Here is a 17,130-nt window from a genome sequence, read left to right as displayed (position 1 = left end):
CCCCGTGACGGTTGGTAGCCGTACGCCCAAGCTACGCCCAGAAGTCATCGTAAGCGCATAGAAACAAGTGTATTCCGGCACCTTTCAAACAGCACGCATTCGCAAACTATGATGTTTGTTAGTGCGGCAGATAAATGAAAATTAACAACAAAGTATAAACTAAGCTATACAAACGGGCGACAAATGTATGCTAAAATATTTACACTATTCTTAAACTAGGCGCTAGTGCTATGGCCACGGTATAGCGCCACCGTCCGCCCATATCACGAACAGCAACAGAGCGAATGCGTAGTTGGCGCACCGTAAAATCCCTGTTGTTGGTGACGTCAAAATGACACGCTGCCAGTCTGCAATCGTGGCGAGAATCAGGAATCGCAGAGAATTTAGCACAGCGTAACGAGCGCAGCCTCACCCCCAACGGAAGCAAGTACAGTAAATTGCAGTTGCAAACTCGTACTTCGCTAATGGTGGGTGCTTTTTGGGTAAGACTGTTGAAGGTTGTCACTTTTCTGCTAGTAGCAGTTATACTCACAAGTCACAAAAGTCACCAAAATACTGATGCTCAACGCAACGCGGTTTCTGTGTTAAGCCTTGGTACGGTGTTGTCTATGAGATCATGAGGATGTCGATTGCGCAGCGTACTGGCGCTCCTGTACCATGGGACGATGTATTTATTCGGCAAAAGCCTACACATACCGTACAAAAATGCTTGCGCTGAGCACTAATTAAAATGAAACGAGTTCGGAAGATTAGAAAAATATAGCTGGCATTTCAGTTGGGAAAGCGAAACTCCCTGTGCAGTATAGGACAATCGTGAGATTATGCATACGGCACACCGACAATTCGCTGACGACTTTCCTGCTGGTCGACAACTTGCTGACGACTTTTTGCTGACAAACAAAATGGGCCCGCGCTCAAGCTCTGACTCTGACTCAGACTCTGACCGCTCGAACTCTGACTCTGACTACTCAAAGTCTGACTCTGACTGTCCAAACTCTGACTTTGACTCTGACTGAATAACCTAAGAATAACTTAAGAAACCGAAGAAACCTAAGAAAACTAAGAAACCTAAGAAACCTAAAAAATTTATGAAACCTAAGAAACCTAAGAAACCTCAGAAACCTAAGAATCCTAAGAAACCTATTAAGAAACCTAAGAAACCTTCAGAGTCAGAGTCAGACTTTGAGCGGTCAGAGTCAGACTTTGAGTAGTCAGAGTCAGAGTTTGAGTGGTCAGAATCAGAGTCAGAGTTGGAGTCTAGGCCAACAAAATGATGACCCGACAGTTCGACGACCAATCACTGAACGACATCTCGCTGAACGACTTTTTGTGAACCCCGACAACTTGCTGACGGCATTTTGCTGACGCAAGAAACCCAAAAACTTAAGAAAACAAAGAAAACTAAGAAACCTAAGAAACCTAAGAAACCTAAAAAGCCTAAGAATAAGCAACGAGAAGTTAAGAAAACTCAAAACCAACGTCCCGAACTTGACAGCAAGTTGTCGGTCAACAAAAATGTTTCGACAAAGCGTCGGTCAACAACCTAGCCGAAAAGCAAATTGTCGGTCAACAAGTTGTCGGTCAGCGAGTTGTGTAAGTTAGCAATATGTCGGTCAGCACATTGTCGGGAAGCGAGTTGTTGGTCGGTAAACTGACGTGCTACCATTAGATGTATGCGTGTCAGCGTGTGGGAAGGCGGCGCCAAAAATCCACCCACGTAAGGCCCTTTCGTCTATGCATGTAACTTCAACTATGACTGTATTTTCAGGCAATTACCCCCTAGGTCAATATTCCTGGGTGGAGATTTACAACCAGGGTCCATGTGCCAAGTGGCAGTTCACCGCCTGGGTCCTTATGCTTGGTTGGCAAAAAGTAACTCAAAAAACCACTTAGGTCCGCAGCCATTCAGGACAAAACGACAGGATACGAAATTACATTCCGGCAGAAACGTCCGGCTACGAATTTACAGTCCGGCAGAAACGACCGGCTACGAACTTACAGTCAGAGAAAATCATCCGGATACTTATTAACGCTCATTGTTCTCATTCACGATCGAAAAAGCAAAAAAATCTGGGTGGGCAAAATTTACGGCGGACGTTTTGCGTTTAGGACGGTTGCAATCGCCTACTCAGGATATCATTTCCGGCTTGATTTAGTTGGCTCATGGTATTGTTCACGGAAGTCGTAACAGAATTACCAGTGGGAACTATGCCATAATTACTCGTCTCGGTTGCGCTTATTCTGAAGCTTGTGTTGAATTACACGGGAGGTGTCGCGTAAGAACGCTTAACGCGACAGGCACAAAAATACGAATGATAAGGGTTTTTGTTTATGCCATTTTTCTTAGTCAGCAGTAGTTCTCTGTCGGCGTGCACGGAAACGTGCCACCAACTAATGGTCCGATGTGACTCTCTGTGGGAGCAGCGAAGCTGCAATGTAGGACGAAATGGTTGCATACCCAAACATATCCACATTCAGTACGCATGCAGTGCAGTGCACTGTAAGATTTAGCTCAAAATATCCGGTTCGTACAAGCGCATTGCACCGCATGCGTACAGAATGTTGGGTATGGAGTTATGCAACCACTGCGTCCTACATTGTACTCGCACTGGAATAAGTGGCCCGTAGCGGAGGAGCGAGCTAACCAGACAGTTCACGAAGCCACCATATCATGCCGGTGTACATAATTAAGTCTGTCGTGCTAATTAGAGTATGATAAATTATCCGAGAAAAAACGAAAATATTTACGAGTGTCGTATTGAGTTTTGTTACAAATACTGCAATGCTGGCAGAACAAGACATTTGTAAACGAAGAACGGATAGGATAGTGTGAATGAAGATTACGGACGATGCTTGCAAGCAGTGAACGAAAGCTGCCCCTAGTATCCGTTTGCCTAGGAGGAATTCGATTCTTTATCCCCGCATGGAATATAGATATTTTTGTCGCGAAAACCTGCGACGCGCCCGCTGCCCGCAGCGTTACACTGCCGCCCTATTCGACTGTTACATCACACACCGGGATACTAACGCTCCATGTGTAACGCGCGCCTTTTCATGTGCTTATCTGGTACAGCACATGTGTGTTTCTTCCGTTTTGAGCGTCCTGATTGGTTGTTGTACACACCGTTTAATGGCTTCGGCGCTGTTTCATGTGTTACTAATGGATACATGTAAAAAGAGGAGAAATGGTCATCCGTTTTAGATAGAGCAATTAGTCTTGACTGGAACTTCGTGTAAAATGCAATTGATAATAAGAACTTACGTTATGGAAAGCTCTCGTATTTTCTTGTAGCGAAACATTAGTGTGTGTACCTACAGGAAGTCACAATTATCTGTCGACTGTACCTACCGTCTACCGATAACGACAATACTATCCCCATGATGGCTGATGATGCTGCCCCCCCGCGTCGCCAGTGTGCTATAGTCGCACAACGCCAGCATTGCCCAGCGAGACGCCTGTAGGTAGCGTCTTACGACGTATTTCCCTACAGCGTCCGCTTTGTCTGCATTTGAAACTTTAGCAGTGTTTTTGGTCGGTGTTAGAGCGCTGGTGGATTTGAGCAGCACTGAAGGCACAGCGCGCGTGCATTTTACAGGAACGCGTGGAGAAACAGGACTGCGTGTTCTGGTGGATGGAACTGGTTTTCCCCATGAAAGCAACTGCGTTAAATTACATATTGACTGATACAAGCTATCGTTTTATTCGGTAAAAATTCGTTCCTGTTGACAACCACATAACGATACGTTAACGTTGATTAGCAAGCCATTTAGTCCCCGCTTGAATAGTGCCGATCTTCTCTTTGTTGGGGTGCATGCATTGTAGGTGACTGCAGCCTTACAATTAGATCGGTAGGGAAACTGTACGCCTCGTTTCTCCTAGCAGAACCGGAAACTTCTGATTGTGTACTTGTACGCACTAACACAGATTTCCCAGAGCTCTGAAAACGTCAGTATCTTCTAGAGTCATTCTTACTCTAGCTCTTCCGTGATGACTTTCCAGCCGATAAAAAATGTTTGTACATTTTGAAGATCAAGCCAGCATTGGTGTAGTGTTCGCAGCACATGCTCACAAATTGTCCATCACCACCAATAATTCTAGCGAATACACTTTGGTCTTTTGGTAAAAGAGTTTGATGGACAGCGGAGTGCTTACTGATCTGTACGGTACGTTCTGCAGTTTGCGTAAAATACTTGCATCTTACAAAACTCGCACTGGAATAAACATTTCTTGTGAAAACCAGCAACATCGAAAACACTTGAAGACTTGAAGTCTAGTGCACCATCCGAAAAGTTTTGGGATTACCGGTATGCGCGACACCGAATACCTGAAGCGCACCTGGTAAGGTGCGACCAGATAGAGACACTTACAGTAAATGCGTGCCGACGAAGCCTAAACACTGACCAAGCAAGCGTTATAATACGTATTATTAATTTATTACATCTGCAGTACTTGTATATACGGTAAGTCTACGAGTAATCCGCTGCATTTTACTAGCCGGTACATATGTAAGACGAAGCGTTCCAATTCCTGATTAACCATGTCCAGGGTTCACCTGTTTTGTGCAACTGGTTTGTGATTACTGTGGACCGCCAACGGCGATCTCATTCCCTTCAGCATCCTGGAAATTGGAAAACCAAGCTGCCGGCCGTCAATACGTCCAGATCGCAGTACCATGGCCACACTTCACAGCAACGCGGCCGTTGGGGGCCTCCTGTATATGCAGGAGTTGGGCTCATACTTACAAGAACTTAATGAGTACCAGGACAAAGTGGTAAACAGTGAACTGCCGCTGTGCCCCACGGACGGTTATCCCCATTGTCCGGACTGCAAGCGGGGAAATAACATGGACGACAGTGGGATGATGCAGTGCTGCTTTGCACACCACTGGGCTTGGAAGAATACCGCACCCTCCGCGACTTTCTCCCGTACCGCTTTCATTTGGACCCGGTGACGGACACCAGCACGGACCCGTATCCGTATATTATCACGCCATTTAGTGCAATATGGAAATGTAAGGAAAGCATGCTCCCTTGTAAAACCATTTTCCGGTAACCTTGTACGAGAACAAGTGACGTTTCATCACACATACATGACGTGCTTAGTATTGCAAGTGACACGTGCGAAAAGTGTCATTAGATGCTTTTTAGCGGATCCGTGCACGGGCGTATCAGCGGAGTCCATCAGGATTGATCCTTACATTCCATGGAGCACCCGGAAGCCACACTGAAGCGATAAAGATGACGCCATGGATCTGTAGCGATTACGCTAGTTCCGTAAAGGGCCACTGCATGTATTTCGGTTAAATTATACAAATACTCGCAACGCTTCTTCCTTATATGTGTGCTGCTGTGCGTGCTGTATGATGTGCCTGAATATTTTTTATTTTGACATACAAGTGTTGCAATACACATTATTCTGATGAGTAATTTAGAATAGACAGTTAACAACATTATATCAAATACAAGTACATTATGGCGTTTACAATCAGCGGGTGCTTTCTCACAAATCGTCTTAACTGTAATAGCTGCAGCGACTCGTAAATCTTGGCTGTCCAACTGTCGTCAAATTAAACGAGTACCATACTGGTACCATCGACAAGAACTCGTATGCTTCTTCCAATAAAACTTCAACAACCATTTTGGTGACGGTCCACAGTCGCCGCCAAGACTTTCATCTAGTGCAATATACGTACGTGAAATTTTGTTATCTAGTAATCCAAAGTAAACTGCAGTCTATAAATGCATATGACGGTCTGCCTTACGTCTCGATTTTTTTCCACAGCAACGAGCAGTTATCAATTCGTATTTCGAGGCGTAAACTGCAAGTGTAAGTAGGAAACTTGCAGGCGTAAATGGCAACCTATCAAGAAACTTCAGAAAATTACATGTACGGTACTGAGAGAAGTTGAAATTTTTGAACTCATACTGGCGGCTCAGCGATTCGCCGCTGTACTCTGTACATCGCCGGAAACCCGCTAAGAGCTAAGCTTATCTGCATGCCAGTTGTCACAGAGCACTTCAGACATGTCTTGTTGGCGAAATCAACCGTTAACGATTCATACTTTTTCCGAATCATCCACTCGAAATCGGTTCGCATGATTCCGCCCAAAACATGCAAGCAGCTGCAAAATTCGCGTTGGGTTATGCGATTTCATGGAAACGGCATCAGTAAAACACTTGAAACCGAGTGAAATTGCCCGAATCCTTCCTGGCTTCCGCAAACTGACTCTGCAGCGCGCCTGGAAATAATACGGCGGACGTGAGACCCTTGTTCACAAAGCATCAACGTGGGCCGAACGCATCCGAACGCATAAAATGCGCTGTAACGAACAACGAAGCCGACCATATCGCACAACCTCGTTTAATCCAAGGCTTTGACTTTTTTATAAAAATGTTCGCTATTCTCTTATTATTGTGTGCAACCGGTCTTGCGTCGTTGTGGACGGTCCACGGCCACTCCGTCTCCACTACCATCCCGAGAGGTCAGCCTATCAGCGACAATATGTATGTCCAGATTGAAGAGCCCTGGACGGAAGGTACCAGCAACAAGAGAATCCAGAAGCTGCAAACGTATACCGATTTATCTCCCAGCGAATCCGAACTCGTCAGTCAGTACCAGTCCAGGGTGAACGATCAGCTGCCGCTGTGCCCTACGGACGGTAACCCTGACTGCCGTAACTGCAGCCCGGGAAGACCCGGCGATAACCTGGTCATGACCCAGTGCTGCTTTGCCCACCACTGGGCCTGGAAGGAAGGACGCAATCTGCGTGATGTCATCCCGTATCATTTCCATTTGGAGCCACGGACCGACATGACGATCGAGCCAGACAACCTGGAATCCGACACACCCGGTGGCACATGGGAGAGTAAGCAAGCAGTTTTATTCCTATTAATTTTGCCATACTTTACCGTACTTCAATTTTGCCATATCTTTTACTTCGGGTTTTTAAATTCTACTTATTCTGCTCTGCTGCATCGGCAAATGTAATAACGGAAAACGTAGCGGTTGCCTCGTCTCGTCAGAAACGCGGCGTAACCTAAGAATATACGTACAGGTTACAGCAATCATGCCTAATGACTCGGTGCCGGCATGGGCTTTGAATAGGTTGATGCTGACTACGCAACAATTATATAATCATGGTCTGATTTATTTAGAGGATCCGTGCACGGGTGAGCCAGCCACGTCCGTTCCCAATGGTCCTTACATTCCCTGGAGCAAACGAAAGTGAAGCGTGAGAAAGTGGAAAAACTTCTCTGGCTGAAAACATATTGCTTCCGTAATTTTCACCGCTTTTCCGATTGCATGCCTCGTCGCCAACGCAGTGCTATGCCGCAAACTGCTTCTGCATTGATTACGAGCTTGTACCAAAATCATATCTTGAAATTTTTAAACACTAGTACTAGTACAGTAGTACTTATGCCGATGTGTGATAGCAATTAAATGTTTGCACTACATGCAGCCACATACTTATAGTTGTTGACCAAGCTTTTGCCTTCCAAACGATTTTCTCGATTTTAATATACAGCAGTGAATAAAACGTTAAAGAATGCCGGTTAAGCTAACTTGATCGAGCCGGTTTATTCAGGTGCTCTGAACAGTAATCAACGAAACTAATCAGTACTGAGTAATACTAATCACTGCGATTTTTGTCAGATCTGTTGAAAATACTGTACACCGATTCCTATGTGAAACACCTCTACTGAAAATACAAGTATTGCTAGGCGTGAAACCTGAAGAGGCATTACAGAAAAAAAGCAAATACCAGCATGTGCTCGGCCTCATATACACGGTCATGATTTTACTAATATTATTTCTTAATTTGATGCTTTAAGAACACACCTGGCTGCCAAGTGCCATGTTCGTAAGCCGACCACCTATTGTTTTTCTGCAGACGGGTCGCTGCCGCAACGGGTGTGGGACCATGGGGCTCACTAGAGTACGGATAAGTTTATATATCCTCTGGAGAATACTTTTGTTTTATTATCCAGTATATCCGTGACATTTGATTAGTTTAATTTCCAACTATCTTATCCCGGTTGCAACCATCAATTTACCGAACAGAGATCAAAGTAAATAAAAACAAGAATAAAAACAACGCCATGAGGTATGACAACACGACCGGTCGTCAATGCGCGAGAACGTAAAGGGTAAGCAAAATAAAATCGGGCGGAGAATGTGTTCAGCTTAATCTGAGCCGCATTTATATTCGGGTTATGAGAACAATATTTAACAGAGAAAAATTAGCAGAAAAAGAGGTCTGTTAATATTACCAGTCGACCCAACCAACAACCACACAACGATCAACGAATAACCAACAACCCAACCAGCGTAACGCCTTGCCCAACACGTCACCCGGGCAAATCGCTCCGTCCCTTCCGCTGCCCGATTCCCCCACCGCCGCCGGGCGTCCACAGCTACCCACGCGGCCGGTATCCCGCGTCCCAATTGGGGTTGGAGGTCTCCGTCGCGCGTTCCCCGTGCTTCTTTCGCACCTTGTCCTTCCCGCTGTCCGGGCCTCCGCGCGCCCGCTGCATACCTTGTTCCGGTAACAGCACCCGGTCACGTTTAACCAGCTGCACTCCATCATCGCCTCCCGCTGTGCGGCTGCCGGCAGATCCACCCACGCGTCCGCTGCTCGGGTAATGACGTCCACCACCGACTGTCGGCCCTTCATCGTCGCGGTGGCGCTGCTGCTGGAAGGTGCCAGCGACCTGACGATCACGGACGCCCTGCCCCGGAAAGTCCGGCGTTGTACTGCTGTCTGCGATGAGCCGATCCCAGCAGTCGTTCAAGGCCTTGGCGTCAAAGACATCGCTCTGCTCCGGTTCATTGAAGAGCTTGTCGAATACCCGGCGCAGCATCGTGTTGCCGTTGCTTTTCTCCACTTCATCGCGATGGCACTGCTGCTGGAGGGGCATGGGACCGTCTTCCGGTTCCACGCGCGAGTTATACTGATCGTCGCAGGCCGGCCCCATATGGTCATCGAAATTTAATCCTTTCAGTCTCTCCTTCAGGGTGTCGGCTGTGATAGCATGACCGCGTTCCAGAGCTTCAAAGGCTTTATCGAATGCCTGGCGCAGCTCCTTGTCCTCTTTGGTTTCCACGGCTTTCTTCACTTCAGCAATCTGCAATAAGTAAGTTGTAACGGTATTATCATTATCGGATTAATTTGTTATTTGGCAGCTTTCTTATTTCACCATCACTTACTTTATCTACAAGCAGATGTACTTAAAAGTTAACTTCACTAATGGTTCCATCGTTGATTGTGGATCAGACCGATGTCGAATGTGCGCTCATTAAACGCGGATTCAAAAAAGCAGATTACATACCCACAATAAATAGAAAGTACATAATTACATCACGTACCACATCTGGGAAAAAACGAAGCCCTTTGGCTCCGATATCCTGGGCAGTATTCCAGCGCAGGAGAGAGAGCACATGCTCCCAACGATGCAATCTGGTCAGCGCCAGGATTCGCAAGTTGCGGACGGTGATGTGGTACTGATTCGCAGGCGGCAGACAGCTTAGCATCTCCAGCGCATCAATCGGATCATTCTACGGAAACCGACACTTGGAACAAAATTCTCCGTGCGAGGTTCAACACGACCGGTGTGAACTGTGAATTGTTGCCAAATGGCAACCATAGTTCCAACACAATGCACCGACAATTTATAGAAATATACTGTAGTTTATAGTTTATAGAAATATGCCAGTTAACAACGTTCAGGCTTGTACAGATACTTGTATGGAAATATGTACAAAAAAATGTCAAATAGTAATAAAATGTCAAAAAAATGATTTATATTACTTACACACCATGCACAGATTTCCTAGGTTAACTCAGAATTAATATTTTGAGGAAATGGTATGTAATAAAAAATAATAATCGATAAATGTGTCAGCCACCGGTCCAAGCTCCACTCCTGCAGCAAGCGAAAGCCAGCTTATGTAGTTCGCTTACGTGTTTCACAGCTAACGCAGCCGCAACCGTCACCACTTTTCGCTTAACCGGAAGCTGCATCGGCATTGCATTTTTCACCAACCCCCTGGCCGTTGTGTATGCTTTGAAGGTACCCTACAACGATCGAACCGCTTAGCTGACAAAATTAAGTACAACGTGGTCTAGTTAATGGGAAAATCATTGGAAAATAGAAAACAAAGGAGCGTAACTGGGTGACTGAATAAATGACTGAATAAGTGACTGAACTCTGGTAAGCAATCTAAAAATACTTCGTAGCCACGAAAGCGATAACGCTTCATAAAATATCTGACTCGTTGCAAAGATCTTTCATTTTTGTACCAGTTTACAGCATGCCGCATAAGCCAAAGTCAAATGCAATGTTCCTGATCGATCTGCGATAAACGGACGCTGCGACATGGCGCTGTACAGCTCCAGTACGTCGTCGTAGCGCTGGTTTTCGTACAAGAGATCCATCGCCACCCAGTACGATGTCAGTTGGTCGTACACCTGCGCCAGATCCTACGCAAGAACCCACGGTATCAATTTATTATTTACAGTGTTGTATACGGTTATTTCCTCGCAAACCAATGTTGTATGTATATTTCTTGTATTTCCAGAAGCTCGAGTTGTATTATTTCCGAAAACAATTTTCTGGGATATTCTACATGTTTACGTTCTAAAGCAGACAACACCATTGCATCAACAGATTAACCGATTTCCTACTTAGTCAAACTATCACGATAATTTTAATAAAACGGCAGTTCAAAGATTAATGCAGCTTTTGAAAAAAAAATAACGAATATTGCCGGAAAAAATTCCACAATCGGGGAATTAGGGAATTGGCCTGATTTCATTCCCGGTTTACATCATAATTTTCTAATATTAAAATTTGTGAAACACGTACCTAAGAGTTAAGACCACCCTGAGAAGCTTTGGGCTTAACCACAACAGTATAAAATGCTTCACAAAACAATTATCCAAATACGTACTACTTAAAAACGACTAACCAGAGAAATTCTCTCCAGCTTTTCGCTGGATCAACCCGATGGTAACTTACGGGATCTTGAATGGAGGCGAGCGCTTCATCCGGTTTATTGAGATGGTGATGCAGCCGCATGAGAATCGGTCCGAAACGGAAGCCGCCAAAGCGCGTCTCCGAACTGTGTTGCACATACCTGTGCAACACCAAAATACTCTTCAATGCAGTTCCTAGTATGAGTAACTGTGCAGGGCCTGCGTAAATGCACACCGATACAAAATGCTGCCTACCGCTTCAGCATTCTGTTGAGCAGCTGCAGATCCTTATCGTCTTTCGCCAGATAGCACATATTGATCAGATCGTCCTCCGTGAATAGGAGCGAGGCGCCGCTCAGACACTCCTCCATTCGCAGACGGAAACGGCCTAGGGAAAGAGGAAAACCTAAGAAATCTCAGAATAACACCTAAGAAACTAGGAACACACTGTTTTACAAGAACCAACCCTAGGAAGTAGGAACTAGACCCAGAAACCTCACTGGGAACATTTCGTTACACAACTAGCTGGTACGCTGTACTTTCCAGAAATCTGTCCAGAAAACGACAGACAAACCTTGGAACACGTCCAGTTGGGTGGTGGTCCTCTTCCGCACGGACTCGTAACTACGAAGTCCCAGGGTGTCTTTGCTGAAGAAGAGGCTGTAAGCGGACACTGTCGGGATGAGAGTTTGCAGTCAGACTTGGGCAGTGATACGGCAGTTACAGTCACAGTCAGCGATTATCAACCAACCAGTGAAACTCCGAGACGCAGGCAATACAATGCTGTTTTTAATCAGTATTCCACAAGCGCAGCCCGCCACCGTTCTCCATGTCGCTCCGATCCAGCGCTGGCTCATCGTGGCATCCGAACGTTCGCTGCACAACGGCGATCGAAAACCACGTGATCAGACTAAAAGTTCTCGTTGTAAAATCCGAAGACAAACTGTAAAGTATTACCGAAACGGAGAAATCCGAAAATCGCACAGAAAGCGGGAGGGATAAACAAACAAACTAACGAAACTTCTTCCAATTTCGCAGTCAGCTGTTTGCATTTGTTTAAGTTTGAGGGAAGCGTAGCGAGCGCAGCCTATCCCCCAGCGGGAGCGGACACAGTGGGTGATTTGCAGCGCCGTGCAGCCCTAGGGCGGTTGGGCGACGTAGCTTTAGGTCTGCCGCGAACTCATCGCCGCGCCGACCACAGAAATATAGAAACCTCAATTTCGGAGGGTAGAAATAGGACAGTGAATGAATGAATCTGCTGCGGAAACGGACAAAAACCGTGAAAAACGCGCATCTGTCACCATGGCAGCCGCCCTCCCGTGTATGCGAGAGTGATGACGTAATACGGTTGGTTACCACTACCAGTCCTTCTAACACTATTGGCTGTTCATCATTCGATAATCCTACACCTATAGAAGTACACGTTTTTGCAAGCTAATTAAAAGTGAAACGTATCTGAAAAAGAAATATGAAAGACGTTCAAATGACGATACTCATGTAAACACGTATTCTACCGGGTCATTTCGGCCCACTGGTGTAATTTGTTGAGTTTTCACATCCTTTGGCAGAGTTAAAATACAGATACTACAGTATTAATGCAAAAATAAATTATGTACTGTAATCAAATGTACAGCATTAATAATTGTTTTCCATACTTCTCTTTTTTCTGCATTGTATTGCCTGTTCTTATACTAATTATAGTAAATTAAGGAGCATACTTGCATATAAGTAATAAATATACACATTATTGCAGACGGGTTTCTTAATGCGATTAGGTGTGCTAGATAGAAACTTACAAGACAGCCAAAATTTTCTTGTTTGTTAGCGGCTAGTAAACTATCTATCATATGAGTCTAAGCAGTCCACAACGCAATAAATGGTGCATGAAAAACCAGCCGAAAGAGGAAACCAGAATTTTATTCAGCCGCCGACAATGCCACGAATTCAGTATGATCTAATAAAATCTCAGAAAGCTTTTGATGAGAAAGAAACTTAGGAATATCTTTTAAAACGGACAACAAAATCTGTGGGACTATCTATATGGGTAAGCATTAGCACAGCAGTAGTGCTTTCTGTATGACGTACTCGACCGTTGCGCAGTCTGCTCCCAGTCCTTACAGCTATTCTCAGTTCTTGTAAACATATATCAAAGTTACGATGCACGATACGGGTATATATTTTGAGGGACAAAACATTGCATTTCTCCGTTACATTCCTTCCTTCTCCGTCCATCGGCGTCGTTTGCTGAGGTTGCGGCTCTCCAGCTGTTCTTTACTGTAATGTTCAATGGGTTGCTCCAGGTACTCTTTCAGACTCATGGCGTCAATGGACGGAGCGCGATTCAGAGCGGCAAAGGCCTTGTCGAATGCTTGGCGCAGCTTCTTGTCGTCGCTGATTTCCACGGCTTTCCTCACTTCCGCAATCTATCCCGAAATAATCGTAACATCCCAGTTAGTTGATTACCGGGACGGGAATTATTTTGCTTTTCAATCTGTTATGCTCTAACCTAATATGCTCTCGTATTCGGACTTAAAGATTATGCTTTTTCCCTTGTTCTAGTGTTTTCTTTCACTCCCTTAATGATGTAAAATTATAATGTCATCTGACTGAATAAACACGCGTAGAGTACGTACCACTTCTGGGAACAGCCCATAGCCAATCCGCTGCGGTCCGCTGTTTTGAGCAATGACGCGGGACAGAACAGACAGAACTTCCTCCAAACGGTTCAGTTGGATCAGGGCCAGGACTCTCAAGTTGAGGACATTCATGTAGGTCTGATCCGTACAAGCACTCAGCAGCTTTAACGCACCGCTCCCATCATTCTAAAAAGATCTGGATGTACGAGTGCGAGTGGTAACACAGCACTCCTATTGAGGTAGCCTGTAGGTTGGTATACGCAATGTACACTGATAGCGAACAATCTGGCGAAAATAGTTTGAGGTAAGGCAAATAATAGGTAGCTACTAGTTTGCGCAAGTTGTTATTCACAGCCTCTCACAGCTTAGATTCTTGTACTGGATATGCTGTACGAAGTACTCCATAACCGCTGAAATTAAAGTCAGATCCATTACAATAGATTGGTTTACGTTTTCAGAGCTAAAGCAGCCGCAAATACAGCGGCTTTTCGCACAACCGGCACTATCTTGTCAGTGGCACCGTGCACCAGCTCCACGACTGCTTTGTAGGCTTCGGGTGTGCCCTAGAAGAGAATACCACATTAACGAAATAATTTACAAGTTTGTTTACTAGCACAAAACCTAAGCATGAAGTTTATTAACGAACATTTCATTCGATAATTGAGCCGATGCCCAAAAGAATGACGTTAGCATAATACCGATTTCCCCTTTTCCATCGATTTCAGACTGGTCTCCATAATAACAATAATTGTGTAAGTAGCTAGAGAACTCTACCTGCTTTCATGCAGACAATTTCCATAAGAACTGCAGCTATACCTATAATCCTACGCGGCATTTCTTTCTCTGGCTTTGGTGAGTTTGGTCCTTTTGCTTGTATTTAAAATACGCAAGATTTTAGAAGTACATCGATGCAGATAAATACAGTAGCTGTACTCGTATTATTTCTGCGTCGTACTGGAAAGTGGATAATTCGTTCAAAAATTTGGACTAGCTAATTACGCTAAGTCATTTCAGCGATTTAATAGTCGGGAACCGCCGACTACACTAAACCGACCGCCATCAGTGAATCCGACTAACTGGGTGATAATGGCCGCACTCGTACCAGTTTATAGCCTGCCGCACAGACCAAAATCACGCTCTCGCTGGACGGACGGTGCGACATGGCTCTATGCAGCTTGAAAACAGTTTTCCACCTGAAAAGTGACGTGAATGTAATACCTGACACAGTGAAGTGGGTGCTGTATCCACTAGTCCGACCACGTCCAGTCGGATAGAGCGACTCTGTCTCAAACTGTTACGGAAGATGGTAGAAGATTACGTTGATCTGGTATGAAGTAGGAAAGGAAAAGAAGAAGAGGTCCGGGTCCTGCAAACACGAGAAATACACACACGACGGAGAAGTATACGTTACCTGTCCGACGCTAGATGGTAGCAGAAGCGATAAGAGAAATATCCATCAACCTGGCGATACAGGGCATGAAGACCGAAGAAGAGACCGAAAGGTCACGGGATGCAAGTGGGATCAAGTGGGTAGCCTGTTACGTCACGAGACTATCCGAAGATGATAATGCACGTCGACGAAGTAGAGGAATGACCCCTGACAATAGGTGAAAGGTCACCCAGAGGTCAGTTTGAACAGCCTCACTTGGAAAGAGAAGACCAGAGCAAAAGCCTGAAGTTAATCAGATCGAGTAACAAGACTCTACTTTTGTTGGGATTACAACTCTTGAGATTACAATGGGCGACGAGCGCCTTATATAGCCCTGGGCACCGCAAGTGCTGGCTCTTCGTACGCGCAGGTACGGGTCTGAGAACAATAGGGATTTAGAATCTAACCAATTAAAGACATCTAAGGACACGTGGACTAATCACACCGCTGCATCTCTACACGTGGACAAATGAGAACAAGAGGTCAGCTAGTACACTAGAACAATAGGTTGAGCTCGTTGACCGAGGCGCGGTCAAGTCGAAATGGCAAGTCGCGGTCAAAGTTCTCTGCTGGGGATTTCTGAGAAGTCGATACTCGGAGTCGCGGTCATGACTCGCGTAGGAGTTGTAGTAAAGCCTAAGCCTTAGTAGTAGGGGTAGAAGTAGTAGAGTAGTACGATGTGGACGAGGCTGGTACGCCCGTACACGTCACCCCCGCAAACGAGATTTCGCTGCATCGTAGTGGAACAAATGTGGAACATCGTGTAACGACGTGGAACGTAGAGGAAGCGAACATAGGGACATAGGAAATCGTAACATCTGCTCCATCCGCATAGTGCGTGCAACATCTAGCGCTATCGCCAAATTCCATCCCGGCTATCCGGTGCCATCAAAGTTAGTAACATCGCTCGATCCAGTAAGTTGTTAGTGAGTTAGAGTTAAAAGGTCATCGGATCCTGGAGCGTAACTGGCAATCCGGAAGTCCAAGGAAGTGGAAAGGCGGAGAGCAGGAACGTCCATGAGATCCAAGCGTATAAACGACAAAAAGTTCTTGTTTTAAGCATTAAATGCTTTAAACTAATCATTTGAAGTTATTTCGTATTTCTCTAACTGGCAACAGCACGAAAGTATTAGTCGATTGGAGCCACTGTACTACGATCAACTAGTAAAAATTAAAGGATTAAAAAGCTAACTGCAACAAACAAGATTTAACAATACTCAGACTTTATGCAATAGTAAATGTTTTGACAAATACTGTACTATTTAAAAATAAATAATAAATCTGCTGTGGTTGTAATTGGCCGTAATTAACAAAAATACTGCTACTTCGAAACATAGAGTTAAAGCTTATTAGTTAAGTCCATAACATCTAACTGCGGAATTGGTAGACGGACTAGAAGACCTTATATTACGAAGTCTGACAAATACTGAATTTACAAATTAACTGCATGTATCATATTGGAATACACTGTACAAGATTGCTCAAACAATACCCACAAAATTCAACAAGGGTCCAACATAGTATGCTCAAAACATCCGTGTTTTACTTTCGTTCATAATAGTTTCTGAAACGGGTTCGGGCGGGTGGGAACATATGAAACTGCATTAAATAGTAGTCATCGAAAACACTTCTACTGATTGTGTATTTAGTTACACTCAGATTTATAATTATTATCGCGCATTTATTCGAACACAATTCGCATTGCTTTTATGCGTAGAATTAAATTTCATAGAACCGAAGTTATTACTACTGTATTTCATAAACAGTACTACTCATTAAAATATTGTTATAGTTTTCCAAAATAAAAAGTTGTTTTCTAGGATTAGCTTAAATTTGGAAGACACTATGCTAAACCACGCATAACTTCATTATACGGACGATACGCATGCCACTGTACTACAATTATTCGACATTCTTACAGCTTTACTGGTTATACCGGGCATTCCTGAATTGTTACCTGCAATCTCTAAAAGCATCATTTATGCTAAATCACACACCTTAGGTTATTATATACACGTTTCTTATAACTCAAACTTAGCTCAATACTATACGTCCATTTTCCTGGCTTATTCCGTATTAGATTCCAGTC

At 44.6% G+C, this 17,130-nt stretch overlaps 2 protein-coding genes across 2 annotated transcripts; one reads left to right on the top strand and one right to left on the bottom strand.

Annotated features, from left to right (window-relative positions):
- The first annotated feature begins 6,445 nt into the window (after positions 1–6,445).
- Positions 6,446–7,229, top strand: LOC129596925 (uncharacterized). The gene is made up of 2 exons (XM_055494332.1): positions 6,446–6,866; positions 7,156–7,229. The coding sequence occupies exons 1-2, from the start codon at positions 6,503–6,505 to the stop codon at positions 7,227–7,229; spliced, it is 438 nt and encodes a 145-aa protein (XP_055350307.1). The 5' UTR covers positions 6,446–6,502.
- Positions 7,230–8,051: 822 nt separating this feature from the next.
- Positions 8,052–12,180, bottom strand: LOC129596921 (pentatricopeptide repeat-containing protein 2, mitochondrial-like). The gene is made up of 9 exons (XM_055494329.1): positions 11,934–12,180; positions 11,728–11,852; positions 11,551–11,649; positions 11,232–11,364; positions 11,020–11,137; positions 10,302–10,481; positions 9,963–10,076; positions 9,368–9,556; positions 8,052–9,126 (listed from the first exon to the last, which is right to left on the bottom strand). Exons 1-9 carry the CDS (start codon positions 12,026–12,028, stop codon positions 8,416–8,418), a joined length of 1,764 nt encoding a protein of 587 aa, XP_055350304.1. The 5' UTR covers positions 12,029–12,180; the 3' UTR covers positions 8,052–8,415.
- Positions 12,181–17,130: the final 4,950 nt, after the last annotated feature.

This window comes from Paramacrobiotus metropolitanus, unplaced genomic scaffold (assembly GCF_019649055.1).
Source record: "Paramacrobiotus metropolitanus isolate TYO unplaced genomic scaffold, Prichtersi_v1.0 Parri_scaffold0000098, whole genome shotgun sequence".
NCBI classification, from domain to species: Eukaryota; Metazoa; Tardigrada; class Eutardigrada; order Parachela; family Macrobiotidae; genus Paramacrobiotus; species Paramacrobiotus metropolitanus.
Note: the sequence above shows the minus strand (reverse complement) of the source record. Positions and strands in the feature narration are given on the sequence as shown.

Excerpts from the sequence above, each read along its gene's own strand:
- LOC129596925 (XM_055494332.1), top strand. The coding sequence starts at position 6,503 with ATGTATGTCCAGATTGAAGAGCCCTGGACGGAAGGTACCAGCAACAAG. Across the intron at positions 6,867-7,155 it reads ACCCGGTGGCACATGGGAGA|AGGATCCGTGCACGGGTGAG; the intron begins GTAAGCAAGCAG and ends TGATTTATTTAG.
- LOC129596921 (XM_055494329.1), bottom strand. The coding sequence starts at position 12,028 with ATGCAAACAGCTGACTGCGAAATTGGAAGAAGTTTCGTTAGTTTGTTT. Across the intron at positions 11,650-11,727 it reads TGCGTCTCGGAGTTTCACTG|TGTCCGCTTACAGCCTCTTC; the intron begins GTTGGTTGATAA and ends TCATCCCGACAG. Across the intron at positions 9,127-9,367 it reads TTCGTTTTTTCCCAGATGTG|ATTGCTGAAGTGAAGAAAGC; the intron begins GTACGTGATGTA and ends TACTTATTGCAG.